The sequence below is a fragment of the Loxodonta africana genome, chromosome 19 (assembly GCF_030014295.1).
Source record: "Loxodonta africana isolate mLoxAfr1 chromosome 19, mLoxAfr1.hap2, whole genome shotgun sequence".
Taxonomy (NCBI): Eukaryota; Metazoa; Chordata; class Mammalia; order Proboscidea; family Elephantidae; genus Loxodonta; species Loxodonta africana.
The window spans coordinates 23,497,104-23,511,159 of record NC_087360.1 but is presented as its reverse complement, the minus strand read 5'-3'; the positions used below and the strand labels follow the sequence as shown (position 1 = coordinate 23,511,159).

General features: G+C 51.1%; 1 protein-coding gene across 1 annotated transcript in view; it reads right to left on the bottom strand.

Moving 5' to 3' along the window:
- Window positions 1-8,987, bottom strand: part of RSPH14 (radial spoke head 14 homolog) — a 71,537-nt gene extending 62,550 nt beyond the window's left edge. The window contains exons 1-3 of the mRNA XM_064271954.1: window positions 8,647-8,987; window positions 6,982-7,084; window positions 4,809-4,927 (exon numbers count right to left, since the gene is read on the bottom strand). Of these exons, the coding sequence (XP_064128024.1) occupies window positions 4,809-4,927; window positions 6,982-7,084; window positions 8,647-8,845 (421 nt within the window). The 5' untranslated portion in view covers window positions 8,846-8,987. The remainder of the gene's footprint in view (window positions 1-4,808; window positions 4,928-6,981; window positions 7,085-8,646) is intronic.
- Between the last annotated feature and the right edge of the window lie 5,069 nt (window positions 8,988-14,056).

Genomic DNA, 14,056 nt, shown 5'->3' with positions numbered 1-14,056 from the left:
TCCCAGGCAAAGGTACTAGCGCCCATCACACCCACTCCAGGCCAGGACCCTCCAGCCACAGGGATGGGCCTGCCCCTTCACACCCCCTGCATCTTCCTCATGTTCTGGTCATTCTCTCCTCCATATGCAGTGTGCACTGAGGGCGAGAGGGGTCTCATTCTGCCACACAGGTGAGCAGGGGGTTTCTAGCGAGTGCATGAACGGATCTGTGTGGACACCTTCTTTCCCCGAGGAGGGACACCAGCCCGGTGTGGCAAGGTGGGGAGCATTGTGCAGACGGTGTGTCCTGACCCCGTAGATGTTGCCCCAAGCTGGGCACTGCAGACATGTGAACTCCCCGAGCCCCCCACTCTGTGGACCTCGCCCGCCCACTCTCAGCAGAAATGTCCAGGAGCCAGCGCACACACACACCCCCCCAGTACAGGAGGCAGCCTCAGGTGTTCTCTTGTGCCCTGTGCCTCGAATGTCCTGCTCCTCCCAAGCCACTGCCTCTGACCCACCCAGGATGCAGTGAGGAGCCCCACCTGAACTGAAGGACCAAAGCCTGCCAGGGCCTGGGCTCCCTGGGCCTCCTGCATAGCCCCTCTCAGGGGCCCCAGGCTGCCAGGCCACCCCTCCCTCCTTTAACACCCAGGCCTCCCTGATTCAGAGGCCAGGCTAAGTGAAGTTGTGAGCCCTCCCTCTGGACAGGGCAGGCTGGGCAGAGACAGCAGGCCCCTTGCAGGGTCTTGGGGCTGCCCTGGGATGGTACTATCCTGCCAATCACCCCCCACTAGGTCTCTGTACTGCCCACGAACTGAGCACCTCTGGTAGGCCGGGGCGAGGGGAGAGGGGGCAGAGGGAGTCCCACCTGCCCTGAGCAGCCAGCGCAGAGATGCAGAGGTGGAGAGGGGTGGGGGAAGGAGGAGGCAACAAGAAAGAAGGCTGAGTCTGGGCCCTCTGTGACCAACTATCGGAGACAAGAACCAGCTAAGCTAGAGCAGGGGCCCAACGGGCAGCCCCTTCCCTTCCTTCGAGGTCCTGCACCCCCCCAACCCCATGACTGTGCCCAAGGCTGGCTCTGGGGAGCCCTTCCTCCCCGCCCCCCCCCGTGGGTGTGGGCCCCCAGGCCTGGGCAAGGCGCTGCAGGTGCTCCGGGAGCCTCCAGGCCACTGAGCCACAGAATGCTGCAGTGCGTTTGCGTGTATCAAGTCCACCCATTTACACCGCGGGCGTCTACTCATCGCCACTTATGGACTCTGGCAGGGTGGGAAAGGGCTTGTGTCACCAGCAACACCGTGAGTGGTGGCCATGGCGAGGACCCGGGTCAGCTGACTGAGCCATCATACTCACCCTGGCCACATCCCCCATACTACGCTGCCGCCAAGTGGGGCCCACACAGGGAAGAGGTGGCAGGAGGAGGGAAGAGGCCCACAGGGCTCAGGGCCACAGCCAGTGGGACTGCAGGGGAGTTTTTCCAGGGGGCCTGGGGATGTTCAGCTATACCCCAAAGTTCCAGTTTATGGAAGAATCCTCAATTTTCCACATCAGAACTTTCTTTCCACAGAACGCCAAGCTACAAAATGAGACCCGTTTTCGTGGGGGTTAGCAGGAGTGATGAGAGGAAATGGAGATTCTTCAGAATCCTGGGCAGGCACACTGGGCCAGTGTGGGGAGCCTGGACAGGAGCCTCTGCAATCTTGGTCCCCCTCGCCTGGGGCTGCAGCACCCCAGGGTACGACTGCAAAGCGTGGCAGGTGTGTGGTTGCAGGAAGCAGCCCCCACCCATCCCTACCCAGCTGCCCCTGCCCTGCAGCACAGGTGGCACTGAGGCCACAGGTCCTACCACGCCCCCTTCTGGTCACTCTGGGAAATCACACAACAAGGTAGACCTGGCCAGGAAGTAGATGGAAGACCTTAGAAACATTCCCCCACAGATATCCTGTTTTACGGATGGAGAAACTGAGGCACAGGGGCTGGGACAGAGAAAGTTCCCAGTATGTGTTTGTTGACTGAAGGAAAGAGCAAGTGAGTTCACTGTAGCCAGAAAACAACTAACAATTGATCCTTAAAAATGTGATGTAACCATTTGTCATGGTGGCAACCCCGACTCATAGCATCTCCGTATGTGCCAGAGTAATACTGTGCACCATAGGATTCTCAATGGCTGATCTTGCGGAAGTAGCTCTCCAGGCCTTTCTTCCAAGGCACCTCTGGGTGGACTTGAACCTCCAACCTTGTGGTTAGGAGCTGAGCATACTGACTGTTTGCACCACCAGGGACTCCAGATTTACCATAGAGCTTTAGTAATTAGGATAGTTCTGGACTGGTAAGGGCCATACCAGAAGCCTTCACATCAAACACACTCAAAACAAATGCACAAACATCCATTCCAGGTGCGTGCACAACCTGAATGTGAAACGCGAAATGCTTAAACTTTTAGAAGAAAATACAGCAGAATATATGTATTTGAGCACACAAAAAGCACATTTATGTCTAAAGCTGCTGGACTAATACATAAAGTAGAAAGCCACGCAACAGCCTGAAAAATGATATTTGCAGTGTGTATCTCTAATGTACACATCTGACGTATTGCAGTGGATATACCCAACCCAGCCAAGCAATGGAACCCAGGATAAATCCTGGGCCAATAAATAAATAAGTTGAAAAGCCGTGCGACAGCCCAGAAATTAAATTTGCAGTGTGTATCTCTAATGAACATATCTGATGTCTTGCCATGGATATACCCAATCCAATCCAATCCAATCCAACCAAGGGTTAGAACCCAGGATAAATGGAACATCCCCTCAAATCAGTAGACAAAACAGGCCCAGGCCCCCTAGAGCACCAGGCCACCTCTCCAGACACAAGAACAGCAAAGCAAGGCAACAAGGAGGCGCCCTGAGGCCCCTCGGGCTGCTGGCCAGGACTTGGGCAAGGGGCTGGTGGAGGGCAGGCAGGGGAGCAGCTGAAGCTGTGGGCTCCTGTGTTCTGTGATGCTGATGCCCAGCAGGGACTCTGGAGGAGCTCCTGCACGCGTACCAAGGACACCTGCACAGAAGTGTGCGCAGGAGCGGAAACTACCCATCTGCAGGGGGATGAGAGCATCACAACACATTCCAACAAAGAAGAAGCACACAGGCAGCAGTTCAAATGAAGCAGGGGCAACATGGATAAACCTCAAAAGTATAAAGGTATATTTTTGAAGCAGAAGAAAGATACGTATAACACACACAGTACATTTGTTGTTGTTGTTGCTATAGTTGCCTTCAAGTTGATTTTGACTCATGGCAACATTTACACAGTTTTAAAACATGCAAAGCAGTGTTTGTATATGTAGTCTACATCTAATCGCACATGTAGTAAAATATAGAGACATGCTTTGGGGGTTAAAAAAAAAAAGCCTCTTGCCATTGAGTCGATTCCAACTCATAACGACCCCACGTGTTACGTAGGGTTTTCTTGGCTGTAATCTTTATGGAAGCAGATTGCCAGGCCTTTCTTCCACAGAACCACTGGGTGGGTTCGCACCATCAACTTTCAGGTTAGCAGTCAAGCACAAACTGTTTGCACCATGCAGGGACATTACATTAGGGGCATGATCACCAAATTCGGGCTTGAGGGAGGGCAGGAGGAAGGGTTCTAGTTGGGGGAGGTGCATGGGGTGATTGAACTATATCTGCAATTTTCTTAACAACAGTCTCAATCAAGTAGGAAACACAATAGAATGTTCAGTTCTGGCAAAGCTGGGTACCAGGTGTTCAGTATCATCATTGCTTGACCTCTCTACACGCTTCAACTCAGTCACAGTAACTTTATGAGTCCTTGGTGAGAGCAGCAAGGCCTGCTCTCCACACCCCAACAATGAGGGCCCAGCCCCAGCCTGCTCTCAGGTCCCCGCACTGGGCATCCATGGACATACCCCAGATGATCCCAACCTGGTGTCGCCACAGACTCACCTGAGGGGCTTAGTCTGAAAACCTTTTAAGACCCCCAAGGTTTCCAGCATCTGGCCGGGGGTACTCCCCAGCACCCACAGCCCAGCCCAGCCAAGGAAGCCACACTTCCCCACAGGCAGCACACCCAGGCCCTCAGGGGTTGCTCCCCTCCCGGCCTCCCTGCACCCGGCGGGTGGACACCTGGCCTGAGTGTTTGCGGTGCACCTTGTGCCGGGTGAGCATTTCCTCACCTCATCTTCACTTCACACCCCACTCTAGAGATGAGGAGCTCCCCCGCCCAGGGGCACACAGCGGGCAACAGAGGCATAGCAAGGAGGGTTATAGGGGGGCATTTGCCCCTGGGCACAAATCCAAGGGGGTGCCAGACGAGGCCAGCCAGAGAATCATCCCTGCCAATCAATAGGGGGGTGGGGAGGCAGAAACTTAGAGATTGCCCCTGGGCACTCTTTACCTTGCTCGCTAAGCCTCCAGAGAGCAATGGGGACAGAGGGAGCCCAGGCTGTCTGACTGCTGGGCTACGACATCTGTTTTTCCACCTTTAACTTAAGGCATCCCCTTCACGGCCCCACACCACACCTCCTGGACTGTCCTGCATTTAAACTGCTCGTGGCATCATGGCATCATGAGACAGGGCAGATGTCACCCTCGAGCTACGGTCGGTAGGGGACCGTCACCCTGGACTCCACATCTAATTAGCGGCTGTGGGACATTTCAGGCCCCCAGTGACATGTGCAGGACATCACCTTTGGAACAGATCTTTATACCCTAAAGGCATGCTATGGACCCTGACCTGCAGCACAGAACAAATCTGAGAGGAGACGACAAGGTAACCACTCGAGCAGCAGAGCCGTGGGCCCGCTGCAAGCCTACCTGAGGGCAGCTGGGCCAGGTGCTTGTAGGCCAGGTGCAGATTCTCCCGGCACAGTGGCTGGGGGTCATTCAGCAGGAAGGACAGGGCCAGGATGACATCGTGCTCTAGAAAGCCATCCCTGGGGAAGAACATGTGCACTGGTGGGCCCCTTGCCATCCATGCGGAGGACCTGAGTTGAATTCTCAGCCAGTGCACCTTGTGCACGGCCACCACCCATCTGTCATTGTCAGGCTTGTGTGCTGCAGTGATGCTGAACAGATTTCAGCAGAGTTTCCAGGCTGAGACAGACTACGAAGAAAGGCCTGGTGATCTATTCCAAATATCAGCCAATAAAGACTCTATGGATCACAATGATCTGATCCCCAACTGATCCTGGGTAAGGCACGGGACCAGTCAGCATTTCGTTCCATTGTCCACGGGGTCACCATGAGTCAGGGCCAACTCCGTGGCAGCTGAGAACACCCACAAGAACACGTGACTCTCAAGTCCTGGCAAAATTAAGTAAGAAGCAAGAGTCAACCACCCCTACTCCCGTGAGTCGGAATCCATGCTGGCTGGTGCCGACAATACTCCTCTAACTCCATGAAAGACAAAGGCCAGAGGTAGACAGCACCTCACAGAGCTGGCAGAATACGGGCAAAAGATGACTGAATAGTGCGAAGAGACGAGAGCAGCGTGACCAGTGGCTCATGCTGAGGCATCAGCTTGCCAGCAGACAGCAGCTTGCCCAAACCTATATCTGCCTGTTATGTTTGTTGTCGTAGTTACATGGGGTTATCGGCTGCCCTCCAGTTGGCCCTTGACTCACGGTGAACCTGTGTACAACGAGATCAGACTGTTGTGATCCATACGGTTTTCACTGACTGATTTTGGGAAGCAGCTCTTCACGCCCTTCTCGCTAGTCCCTCTTAGCCTGGAAGCTAGCCTGTCCAGCATCACAGCAATACACAAGCCCACACTGACAGACGGGTGGTGGCTGTGCTTGAGGTGCACTGCCCAGGAATTGAATCCGGGTCACCCGCATGGAAGGAGAGAATTCTACCACTGAACCACCGCCTCGCATTCATAAATACACTGAATTCCTGCCTCACGAGGCAGGGACTGATGACACTGAGGCAAGTCAAGCTCACGGCATGGCAAAGCTTGGCGACTTTGAGTTTGAGGAGACACCCAGGCACCCTTGAAATACTTTGAAACCTCTCTGAGCAGGTGTGGATGTTTACACCCAACAAGCCTGCAGACAGTCCCCATCCTGCCCTGTGTGCTGCTCTTCCTGCTGTCTGGGCAGGTGGACACCGGGCCACGGAGGTTTGGGCAGGGCCTGAGGGCGTTCTCAAGTTTTGGTTCTGTTTGTAATACAAAGCAAAACTAGTGATCCTAGGTCAAGTGGAGGAACTGAGCTGGAAGCAGCCTGTTCCACTACCGCCACTACCCGCCCCCCTCAACCCTGACTAACCAAAAGACAAATGTTAGAGGAAGTATTTTCTAAGTATAAAATGCACAAAACCCGTTGCCACTGAGTCAGCTCTGACTCATGTCAAGCCCACGTGTGTCGGCGTAGAGCTGTGCTTCGTAGGGTTTTCGGTGGCTGATTTTTCAGGAGTAGATCACTAGGCCTCTCTTCTGAGGTGTCTCTGGGTGAACTCAAACTGCCAATCTTTGGGCTAGCAGCTGGGTTCATTCACCGTTTGCACCACCCAGGGGCTCTGTAAAACACATAGCTGTGCTTGAACAGGAAACGGACATTTCCAGGGGCCAGAAACCAAAAAGAACCTTAGCATCCTTGAAGTTGGTAGGAGTCGAAGCCCCCAGCCCAGACCAGTTGTGCGCTTTGAGTTGGCGTTTTAACACCTACATGGGGATGGGAGCCACAGGCCCTGGGAGGGGCCTGGAAGGGAAAACTGGGCTCTCTTCATAAAAAGCCAAAAGCTGGGGAAGGCAAAATTGTTGCAGGTGTGAGGTCTGAACTTTCCTTCCACCTTCAAAGCGGGAAACTCAGAGCCAGAAGCGAACATAAAAACGGGCCTGGGGTGCAGAGGCTCCCCACTTCAAGGCTGAGCTGGCCCAAGATCAGTGGTACCACCAGCTCAGCACATTCAAAGTCACTGGGGGAGTGCCACCCACGGGAGGGCAGTGAGAAGGCCGGCACTGATCCTCAGAGCTGGTACCCACCTGCCCACATTATGGGTCGCCATGATGTAGAGCACCTCGGTGGTCTTGATCCGCACCATGTGGTTGCCATCCTTCAGCAGAGCCTTCAGGCTCTCCAGGCACCCTATGGAGCAGAAATGCCTTTGAACTCTGACCATCTGGGAAATCAACCCTCCCTGAAGGCAGCAGGTGAGCTCACCTCATGGGCTGCCAGAACATCCTGTCTGACTGTACCTCAGAGTCACTGAGCGAGGCTATGTGTGTGGGCACACCTGCTCCAGGCATCGCCTCATGAACCCCACAAGGTCTCACACTCTCCACTGGGGCCTTCTCATGCACGCGGCCGTGGGGCTAACGACATGGCCTCTGTATTGGAGACCCAGAGTCAAATTACGCCCCTGCCCCAACCTAGTCACACGACCTGGAGCAGGTTACACATAGGGTTGCCAGATTTAGCAAATAAAAATTCTGCTTTATTCAGTGACACAAACAGACACATGTACACCAATGTTCACTGCAGCACTATTTACAATAGCCAAAAAGTAGAAACAGGCCAAGTGTCCATCTACTGATGACTGGATCAACAAAATGTGGTATATATATATCTAACGGAATATTACTTGGCCATAAAGAGAAATGAAGTGCTGATACATGCTACAACATGAATGAACCGTACAAACATCATGCTGAGTGAAGTCAGTCAGTCACAAAAGGACAAATACCGTATGATCCCGCTTATTGAAATATCTAGAATAGACAAATGCATAGAGACAAAAGTTCATTAGTGGTTACCGGAGTGGGTGGGAGGGAGAAAGGGGGGGTCACTGTTTAGGAAGCATTAAATCCATTGCCGTCGAGTCGATTCCGACTCATAGCGACCCTATAGAACAGAGTAGACCTGCCCCATAGAGTTTCCAAGGAGCACCTAATGGGTTCGAAGCTCTAACCTTTTGGTTAACAGCTGTGGCACTTAACCACTATGCCACCAGGGTTTCTTAGGATGCATTAAGTATCTATTTATGGTGAGGGGAAATTTGGCAATGGATGGTGGTGATGATTATACAACATGATTAACGTAATTGGTGTCACTGAATTGTACATGTAAAAAAGTGGAATTGGCCAAAAAATCCTGCTTTATTTACTTACCCGGCAACCCTAGACTCACAGCCCTTCTCAGAGACTGAGTTTTCTTATCTGCCACTAAGATGCTCCCTCCCCACTAGCGTGGCTGCTTTGAGGACTAAGCTAACACAGGCACAGCACATGGAGGTGCTTGGCCATCATCAGCTCGTTACATGGCGGCACTCGTTGCTGAAGCACCACCATTGGCCAAGGCACTATGAGGACCCTGCCTCATTCCAGGAGAGGCTGGTCTGAGCACGGGGCTCTGGGAAAGTTATGTTAGTGGCCTCAAACTCCTTCAGCTCTTCCTCTGATGATGGTAAAAGTGGGAGGCAAGGGCATGTCTCCAGTGGGGCATGGGCATACCTTTTGTGACAGCCTTGAGGATGCAGCAGACAGGCAGGGCTATTTCCTAGACTGGTGGCCACCAGTGGCAGAGGGGCTGCTATGGCTCTGGGGCAGGTGCCCAGGCAAGGATTGACTGACTGGCCAGGACAGGCACAGTGCAAGGAGAGACGATGGGAGTAGACCACCTCGTACCCATCTACCCCACTGGGGCCTCACCTATCTTGATGGCCTCGTAGACATGCTCGGGGTCGTGCATGAGGTCACATAATGCCATGAGTGCTTTCTGCCTCGTCTGTAGGTCCTCCGACTGCAGCTCCTCATTCAGCTTCGGCAGGGCCCGGCACCCATAGGCAATGGCAGCTTGGGTGGGGTTGATGTCAGGGGGCAGATACATGGAGATTCGGGCGTGGGCCATCTTTCCACACTGGAAGAGGGCAACTCTCTAGCTTTCGAAACGAAGCTCTGAAGAAACCACTGAACAAAGAGCCAAAAAAAAAAGATGTCATTACTACTACGGTGATTTAGAAGCCTCTTCTCATTTGATCCTCAAAACTCTCCATGAGCACACATGGGCAGGCATTTTTACTTGCATTTTACAGGGGGACAAACTGAGGTTGAGAGCAATTAAGGCAGTAGCCCAGGGTCACAGTGCAGGTAAGTCACAGCCCAGACTGTAGACTCCAGTGCTCTGAAAGGAACTAAGCAAATCAAACACACGTTATGGCAATCATCACCTTCAGTTTTTATTCTCAGTAGCATCACCAGAGAGGTACCAGGAGTGCAGACTGCACCCAGTGACACTGTCAGAGGGGGTGACACCAAAATGACTATAAACTTTTTGTGCGGGGTTTCAGCAGAAATTTAATAATTTTTATAAAAATAACCCTGTAGATAGTTATAACAACAAAAACATTTTTCGTAAGCCCGGCTTACATATTATCACTACACCTACAAGGCTAAAACTCTGTGCTAATTTACTTTTTAAACCTTCTAATGCAATCCGGTCAGAGCTGTCTTTATCACCCAATTACAATGACGCTTTGAATCAAGTGATTTCATCTGCACATACTACAAACAGATACTGTTGTTTTCATTGCTGCCAGTGTTCTTAAAGTCACTGATTTTGCCAAATTTTCTGGTGTTTTAGCTACGATACTGTGGTATTTAGTTTCTGTGAACCTATATCAATAGCTTTTGAAAACGAAGTAGTAATTAAAAGAAAAGAAGGAGTGATATGATGAATTACAATTTATGACTTACATTAGTACAAAAATCATTACTAAGGATTCTGTATGGTCTGGTATAGGAGGAGGTCCATGGGGTGGGAGGTGACACCATGAGTTACCACAGTGGGTGACACTAACCCTAGTGACACTACTGCTTATCCTGGGCCAGCAATAGCTAGTAGCTCACTCAGTATCCCATAACGAAGGACTTGCATTATCTTTGTTTTACAAATGAGGAAACTGGGGCTCACGCCAAGGAGCTTGCCAGGGGAACAGAACTGCTAAGGATGAAAGCCAACACTCAAATCCAGATCATGTGCACTCACCCACAAGGGACCCATAGTCAGATGGCTCTGACACATAAACACACACACACAAAATGCTTTTGAGCTATTCAGGTTAAAGGAAGGATCCTCCAGGATGTGCAAACGGTGAATGTGCTTGGGCTGGTAATCAAAACGCTGGAGGTTTGAGTCCACCCAGAAGCACCTCAGAAGAAAGGCCTGACCATCTACGGGAAAAGCAGCCATTGAAAACTCTATATAGCAGTTTTACTCTTGTACACACGGGGTCGCCGGGTGTCACAGCTGACTCGAGGGCAACAGGTTCGGTTTAAGGTTAAATGGTGATTTATTTAAAACCTGACCCCAGACCCAGGCCATGTGGGGTCGAACCTGGCTGTGTGTGGCCCTTGGTGGGCTACTTCCTCTGTGTCTTTCTGCAACCGCAAAAGGGCCCTGAGAATAGTGCCTTGTTGTATTAACTGACCCACATCAACCTGACACGCAGGGCTCCAGATACGCCAGCAGCCGTGGTTTGTCTGTTGCTGCTCCTGAGTACAGCGGCAGCGACAGCCCCAACTCTGTACGAGGAGTGGGGGCGGTGACAGGGGAGGAGAGGGGCCGAGCTGGATCGGCGCGGCCATGTCTAGCCTGGGCGCCCTCCCCTCACGGTCAACGGTGGGCGCCTGGGGCAGTGAGGCGTGAGCTGCAGGAGTCTGGCATCCGAGGAGCGAGAGTCACTTGGTCCCCGTGTGAAACAGACTGGGTGGGTCTGAGGGCCCCCCCGCCCCGGGCCCTGCCGGCCGCCGCCGCCGACGACGCCGCCGCTGCTGCCTCACCTGCCTCGGGGAGCTCAGTCTCTGCGCTCGCCTGCCAGACGCGCGCCCGTTGCCAGGCGACCCGGTTGCTAGGCGATGTAATCGACGCCCAACGCGCAGGCGCGAAGAGCCCGGCGCAGGGCCGGTTGTTAAGAGGGAACAAATGATGCTTCCCAAGGGTGATGTGGGAACCAAGGCGGCCCTGTGCATAAAACGGCTTTTTTAGTGGGAAAGGCAGGAAGGGAAGGGACTTCACTGGACGGGGCACTTTGCATGCCTTAATCTTCAGAGGAAACACGTGAGGTAGTTTATTATCCCGTTTAGGAGAACCTCAGAGGGGTTGTTATTAGTTGCCATCGTGCGTGCCAGCTCCAACTCAGAGTGACCCCCCGTACAACAGAACAAAACATTTCCTGGTCCTGCACCATCTTTATGATGGTGGTGTGTCTGAGTCCATCGTTGTGGATATTGTGTCAATCCATCTCACTGAGGGTTTCCCTCGTCTTTGCTGACCCTCTATTTTACCAACTATGGTGTCCTTTTCTATACATTGTTCTTTCCTGATGACATGTTCAAAGTAAGGAAGTTGAAGTCTCGACATCCTTGCTTCTAAGGAGCATTCTGGTTGTATTTACTCTAAGACTGGTTTGTTCGTTCTTCTGGCAGTCCATGATATATTCGATATTCTTTGCCAACACCACAGTTCCAATGTGTCAATTCTTCCATCTTCCTTTTTCATTGTCCATCTTTGCAGGCCTATGAGGTGATTGAAAAGACCATGGCTTGGGTCAGGCACACATTAGTCATCAAAGTGACATCTTTGCTTTTTATAACTTTAAAGAAGTCTTTTTCAGCAGATTTGCCCAATGGAATACATAGTTTGAATTCTTGACCGCTGCTTCCATGGGTGTTGTTGATTGAATTCAATTTCTTTGCCTCTTATCATGATGTTGTTTACCAGCCCACTTGTGAGCAGAGGTTAAGTAGCTTCCCCCAAACCATATGGGCCCAAACCCAGGACTGCCCAGCTCTGGCTGTGCCCAGAACCTTGCTCTGTAAGTTGACTGGCTGGTAATGACTCAGGTCAGTCCCCTGTGGTGGATCCAACACACTGCTGGCCCAAGTCATTGTTCTCAAAATCACTCAAGCCAAGCCACCACCTGCATGATGTCCTCCCTACTTTGCTCAGGACAGAGTCCAAACTGCTGGCCTGTAGGTTAAGGCCCTGGGTGCCGGGGTATTCAGTGCCCTCTTGGCTGCCTCCAACCATGATGGACTCTCTCTTATCCTTGCTCCCTGTGTTGCCCGTAACACTACCCATTTCTTTATCTTTCAGAATAAAACTTGAGGGACACTTCTTCCATGAAAGCGTCCTTCTCCTCAAATCCAAATTAGTAAGTGGTTTCATAGCCTAATACCCCATTGGCACACTCCCCTCCCCTAATCCTCTATTTAATTGTTTCTCCCAACAAACTCCAACTTCCTTCAGGGTAAAGACCACATCTGTCTTGTTTACTTGCCTCCCAGTGTGCCATATACCTGCAAGCTTTCAGTAAGTCTAGTGAATGGGCATTAGTGGTGCAGTGGCAGAATTCTCACCTTCCATGAAGGAGACTCTGGTTCGATTCCTGGCCATTGCACCTCATGCAAAGCCACCACCCATCTATCAGTGGAGCTTGCATGTTGCCATGATGCTGAACAGGTTTCAGCAGAGCTTCCAGACTAAGACAGACTAGGAAGAAAGGCCTGGTGAGCTACTTCCAAAAATCAGCCAGTGAAAACCCTATGGATCACAACTGTCTGATCCACAACTGATCATGAGGATAGCACAGGGATGGGCAGCATTTCATCCCACTGTGCATGGGGTGGCCATGAGTCAAGGGTGACTCTATGGCAGCTAATAACAACAACAATGAATGGTTAATGGACTTGAATCAAGTTTTACGGTTTACAAATCACTCCCACCAACTCATGTAATCCTCATGACAAGCCCTTGAAGTAGACAGTCAAGTCCATTTTATAGCTGAGTAAACTGGGACTTAAGAGGTAGAATAACTCACCTAAATTCACCCCAAGGCCTGAGCCGTTAGCCCAGATTTGCCCCCTCTTCCTCAACTGTTGTCCTTCAAAGAACCAAGTCCTCAATTCTAAAAAGCATCCAAACTTTTTTGGGAAAATGGTGTCAACAGCACTGGACTGGGAGTCAAGAAATCAGCGTTCCAATTCTAGTTCTAACTCATAGTTTTGGATGTTGAGCCTTCGTGTCCTTGTCTCTGAAATGATGGAGCTGAATTAAGTAGGTTCTCAAAACTAGGTACCCCAAACCTATCAGAATCTGATTACAGTCCTACAAGAGCCTCTGGAAGCCACCTAGCCCCATAGGTCTCACTTTTCAAACAGAGAAACTGTAGCTCAGGGAAGCTCACTGACTTGTAGGTCAATTTTTTAACAGCCATTAATTGAGGAAATAAATTTTGTAGTGAGATTTCTAGAAGCAAAACAAAAAACAAAAAAACCCATCGCCACCGAGTCAATTTTGACTCATACCGACCCTATAGGACACAGCAGAACTGCCCCATAGGGTTTCCAAGAAGCAGCTGATGGCTTCAAACTGCCAACCTTTGGTTAGGAGCCAAAAGCTTAACACTATTCAGACACCATTAGATTCAGAACTATGCAGACTAAGGCCAGAGGGCCCTAGGTATGTAAATCTCCTGCACTGCAGTGGGCTTGACTCCATCAACCGCCAACCCTCCAGCAAGAGCTTTTCTGCCCAGAGAGGAGGAGAAGGCATCTGTGGGACTGACCTGAAGAAGTGAGGCACGCAACATACACCAGGGCAATCTGGGAAGCGCCAGAGATGGGGGAGGGGGGGGTTGTATTCTCTGTGTTCCAAATGGCTTATTTTCATTTCAGTTATTTATTGAGTAGGCAATATATCGTGTAGAGGAAATTTTAAAAAGTATGCAAATGAAACATTCCCTTTTTTATGGTCCTCAGTCAACAGCTCCCTGAGGCAACAAGTGGTATTTTTCCAGAGCAAAAGCTAAGCTTGTCGAAGCAAACGTAACTCACCTACTTTTTACAACCTCCACCCGTCTGTTGTACTGTGGTGGTTGTATGTTGATATGTTAGAAGCTACGCCACAGGTATTTCAAATAGAATCACCTGTGGTGGACAGGTTTCTGCAGCACTTCCAGACTAGGAAGAAAAGCCTGGTGACCTATTTCTGAAAATTAACCAATGAAAGCCTTAGGGATCAGAACAGAACATTGTCTGACTCACTTGCTTTGGACACATC